Source organism: Vulpes vulpes, chromosome 1 (assembly GCF_048418805.1).
Source record: "Vulpes vulpes isolate BD-2025 chromosome 1, VulVul3, whole genome shotgun sequence".
Taxonomy (NCBI): domain Eukaryota; kingdom Metazoa; phylum Chordata; class Mammalia; order Carnivora; family Canidae; genus Vulpes; species Vulpes vulpes.
In genome coordinates this window covers 16,738,670-16,743,095 of record NC_132780.1, presented here as the reverse complement: position 1 = coordinate 16,743,095, position 4,426 = coordinate 16,738,670, and the positions used below count along the sequence as shown (strand labels likewise).

Sequence of the window (4,426 nt, the reverse complement as noted above, 5' to 3'; positions counted from 1 at the left end):
CAGTTCCTGGGCCCCATGATGACGTCACGGTCAGGATCATGTTGCCAGTATTGGGGGAAAGACAGTGGGTGATTCCAGAATAAGAGCTCCTCCCTCAAAGAGACTGTCCTCAATGCAGAGTCCAGGCTGGCCCACTCCCGAGTGTTCTCAGGGAACAAAGATGTGAAAAAGGCAGTGAAAGAAAGGTAGCATGTGACTCATTCAACCATTTTTGAAACGCTCACTTTTCTAGGTTCACCTGAATTTCCCAAGAGTTAATGCAAGGTGGGATAATTGTGCCCATGTTCAGGTGAGGAAACTGAGACACAGAGAAGGAAAGGTACTGGCTTATGGCACACTAGGAGGGAGCCTAAGTTTCCAGGCTGTATACATTAAGTTTGCTTCTCAACACATGCCCCTGAGGTCGAGGAAGGGAGTAGGGCAGGGCCTGACATTACATGATGCTAAGGAACCATCTGGTGGAACGAGTTTGAGATACACTAATTAAAATTAAATGGGTTTTTTCCTGCAGGACTTGTCAGAACCTTTAGCTCCTTTGTATTTCTCAGATCTCTTTGACCTGCACCAAGGCCAAGGCCTGGACAATGCCTGACAGGCCCTGTGTCGCAAAGGTCGTGAGTGGGACACGATGGAGCTGGAGGCGTCAGCAGCGTGTGCATGCGTGTACTTTGGGCATTTGTGTGCAGGAGCAGATGATGTGTGTGTGTGTGTTCTCCATCCTTCTGATTCTGGGGCTCAAATAATATCTGTAAAAACGGAACGGGATAGGCATCCAAAGGCCAGGGTCCTGCCCTTCCAGGGCTTGCCCCTCGACGCGACAGACCAAAAGTGCCTCCACTGCTAGCTCAAGTCAGATTCCAGAAGGCTTTATTAGCGCGGAACTAGCCTGATGCCAAGAAAGACACAGGCGAGTAAGGGCTCTCTGCTCCGCAGAAGGCCCCCCGGGATCGCCCAGCCAAGGGGGGGGGGGGGGTACACACTTCCATCCGTGGGCAGGGAGAGAGGGAGGGAGGGAAGGGCATTCTCCAGGATGAACAGCCCAGCCAGAGGGCGAGTGGTGGGCTGGACTGGAGACGCGAGGACCGGCCCCGCTAGAAGGGGTACTCGCAGACGTAGTAGAGGCGGCGTTCGCAGTCGTGGTCCCACCAGGAGCCGTCGTCCGAGGCCTGCGCCACGCAGTTCTCCAGCGTGCCGCCGTTGGGCTGGTTGGGGCTGAGCGGGTGCGGCGCGGGGCTGGGCCCGGCGCCGGGCTCCGGACGGGGCGCGCGGTGCCAGGCGAAGAAGGACACGCGCTGGCCGTTCTCGAAGAGGTATAGTCCCTCGGCGCGCCTGTCGTGCACGCCCAGCCACACTGGCCAGTTATAAGGCGCGAGCGCCGCGCGCAGGTAGCGGGTGAGCGCCTCCATCTGCTGGCGGTCCGCCGGCTGCGCCAGGCTCCCGCCCCGCGCCACACACCGCGCCTGCGCCGCTGCCTGCGCCTCGAAGTCGCGCGATAGCAGGAAGCACTTGTGGCCAAGGCGCAGCCCCTTCAGGCAGCCTGCGGGCGGGGCGGGGCGGGGCGGGGCGGGGTCAGGCAACTCCGGGGCGGGGAGAGGGCGGGGTCGGAGCCTCCGGGGCGGACCGTGAGGGGGCGGGGTCGGAACCACTGGGAGGCGGGGAGTTAGGCCCGCTGGGGGTGGGGCCAGACTGCGGGAACTGGACCGTAGGGGGCGTGGCGCCGCCCGAGTCGGCAGCGCTCCACCGCGCAGCTGGCCTCCCCTACGGCGCGCCCGCTCTCCGCGCTCACCCTCCGGCTACTCTAAGCTCCCCGTAAGCCCGTACCTCCGAATCTCTAGGAACCCAGTCGCCCCTAACACCCTGAGTCTCTCCAGAGGTTTCTGGGCCCCTTCCTCCCACCGGCCCTCCTCTTGACCCGGATCGTCCCACTTCCCTGCCCCGCGCGATGCGGACTCACCCTCTAAGCGGCCGTGCTCGCGCTCCGCGCGGCTCTGCGCCTCCTGCAGGGCTTCCACGGCGTCGCGGGTGTCGCCTGCCGCCTCCCGCAGCTGCCGCAGCCCCCGAGTCAACTCGACCATGCGGGTGTCTAACGCGTGCAGACGGACGTGCAGCTGGTGCAGGCCTGCGTCCAGGCCGGCCAGGCGGCCCACTGCGGACAGACGGGGCGCACGCTGAACGGGACCAAAGGGTCTGGAGGGACTTAGGGCTTCCGGGGATGGAGTTGGGGTGGGGAGCACTCGGGACTCCTGGAAGATGGGGCCAGTGGCCTCGGGCTCTTGGGGAGGCAAGGCCAGGCACCCGGAGCTCCAGGGACGTGGGATTATCAGCTGGGCGGTGGGCAATTGAAAGGTCCTGGGCAGTGAAACGAAGGTACATTTTTGAGAAAAATGACCGCGGAGGCCTGGGAGCAGGGCGGAGCTAACGATTACTCACGGATATAAGTGACGGTGTCCTCAGGGGTGGGAGAGGGACTGGGGCCAGAGTACGGGGTTGCCGTTGCTTCCTCCTCTTCCTCCCCCTGACCGTCCTCCTCGGTCCCCCAGGTCTCCTTGTCTTCAGGGATTCCCTCAGGATTTTCATCCCTCCTCCCAGCTGGCAGCCCCAGGGCCTCCTGCAAATGCTGAGGCAGGGAACGGATGATTAGGGGCAGCCCAGCTGCGTTCTGACGCCCCACACGCTCCAGCAACCCCTTTACAGCTGTAAGCTCTGCCCCAGAGTCCCTTGTCTGAACCCATCATCCCATCCTTTGAGTCTGTCCCATCACTCTCCCTAGCCCATTTCCCCAACCCTGGAAGACCCTCCTCCCCACACCCCCAGCTCCCCTCGGGAGTCCTAAGCAACTCACCTTCAGCATCAGGGCTTCCCTCTCACGCTCCTCCTCTTGGGCGCCTCCCCAGACCCCCTCCCATTCCCGGTCTGCTCCTCTAGCCCCATGGCTGAAGCCCAGGAGCTGAGGGACCACCAGGGCCCCAAGCAGCCAGGCTGCCTGCATCAGACTGGGCTCCGCAACACTCAAGGCTGCAGAGGGATCTCTGGGAAGGGGATGTCTCTGGGAACTGGAGTGCACACAAATCACTAGCCCCTGGTCCCTTCCCTCCCAGCTCTTGTCTGTGTCCACTGTCTGCTTGTCTGTTGGTCCCTGCTCTTCTCTGTGTGTGTGTTCTCTCCCCGCCTCTCTTGGCTCCCCTGAGGCCCTGCCTCTGTGGCCGGAAACCTCCAACGTTCCAAAGCCTGGATCCCGCCTTGGGTCTTCCCACATACCCCCCCTCTTCCCACTTTCCAGAGCTCACTTCCGCCCTTCTCTTTTCTTCCACCATGGCCAAAAGCTCAGATGGCCCGGAGAGGATGGAGCTGGCTCTCCAAGGGATCCTGGGGACACAACCTCTGCCCAGGACACACCTCAGAGGGATTCTTGGAGCTTGGCTCTGCTCCCTACTCCTCCTCCTGGCCACTCCTCAGGAGCAGGGAGACTAGAGGGTCTGCAAAGGTTTTTATTACCCTGCGGCCACCATCGCCCACGCCCCCTCCTGGAGGAGGCTTTCCCACGGTTTGCAGGCTCTAGGGCACCTCCTGCCCCCAGAGCTCCCTTCCTGGCCTCAAGTCATTGCCCCAGGATGAAAATGAGTATGTGTCCCTGTCTGTGGGGACACGTATAAAGAGCATGCATGTCGCTGTATATGCAACTCTAAAAGGCAGGGCTCTGGGATTCATTTGCTGTACTTTCCTGGAAGCCTCCTGCAGGCCAGGCCCTGGGTGGGGCAGTGCTGGGGACTCCAGCTCCTCACAGACTTACAGACAGTAGGGCAGAAGGGGAGGAGGGAGGGCTGGTGGTGGTCAAGGAAGCTTTCTCCAGAGGTGGAGTAGACAGACCGCAGGGCTGGGTGCACGGAGCTCTGAGCGTTCAGCCAAGTGCTTCATCTCTCTACTGGACCACTGCAGTCACCTCCTCCTGGCTCTCCCCCTCCCTTCTCCCGAGCCCCTCCAATCCACGCTGCTTGCCGCAGCCAGAGCAATGCTTCCAAACCGTAAATCAGATCACGTCACTCCCCACTCCCCTGCTCCCCCAGCTTCCCATCACATGCAGGAGGGAAGCCAAACACTGTCCTCAGCACTGGCCTGGCCTGCACAGTGGGGGGCTAGGAAGGGGGGCTGGGCCCTTTGTACCTCTGCAAGCTCATGCCCCCCCTTGCCCCCCAGGCTCCAGCCACACTGCCCTCTTCACTATTTCCTGGATGTCAAGCTCCCTCCAACCTCAGAGCTTTCGCACTAGCCTTTTACTCCTAGATGCTCTTCCCCCTGCTCCTTCTCATTACTGAGGTCTCAGCTCACTGAGCCCTTCCCTATCATATCCAAAAGAAGCTGCACCTCTACCAATTAACACCCCATTTTATCTTGTTGGTACAATCAAGAACTGACACTGTTTTTTTAT

At 61.1% G+C, this 4,426-nt stretch overlaps 1 protein-coding gene across 1 annotated transcript; it reads right to left on the bottom strand.

The window, feature by feature from the left end:
• Nucleotides 1-845: 845 nt before the first annotated feature.
• On the bottom strand, nucleotides 846-3,238 carry CLEC11A (C-type lectin domain containing 11A). The gene is made up of 4 exons (XM_026013862.2): nucleotides 2,843-3,238; nucleotides 2,431-2,617; nucleotides 1,955-2,146; nucleotides 846-1,537 (listed from the first exon to the last, which is right to left on the bottom strand). The coding sequence occupies exons 1-4, from the start codon at nucleotides 2,987-2,989 to the stop codon at nucleotides 1,092-1,094; spliced, it is 972 nt and encodes a 323-aa protein (XP_025869647.2). The 5' UTR covers nucleotides 2,990-3,238; the 3' UTR covers nucleotides 846-1,091.
• Between the last annotated feature and the right edge of the window lie 1,188 nt (nucleotides 3,239-4,426).

What these genes read in the sequence shown, in the direction of transcription:
- CLEC11A (XM_026013862.2), bottom strand. Translation starts at nt 2,989, where the DNA reads ATGCAGGCAGCCTGGCTGCTTGGGGCCCTGGTGGTCCCTCAGCTCCTG. An exon ending in GGGAAGCCCTGATGCTGAAG is followed by an intron (nt 2,618 to 2,842) that starts GTGAGTTGCTTA and finishes TCCCTGCCTCAG; the next exon opens with CATTTGCAGGAGGCCCTGGG. An exon ending in CGAGCACGGCCGCTTAGAGG is followed by an intron (nt 1,538 to 1,954) that starts GTGAGTCCGCAT and finishes CCCCGCCCGCAG; the next exon opens with GCTGCCTGAAGGGGCTGCGC.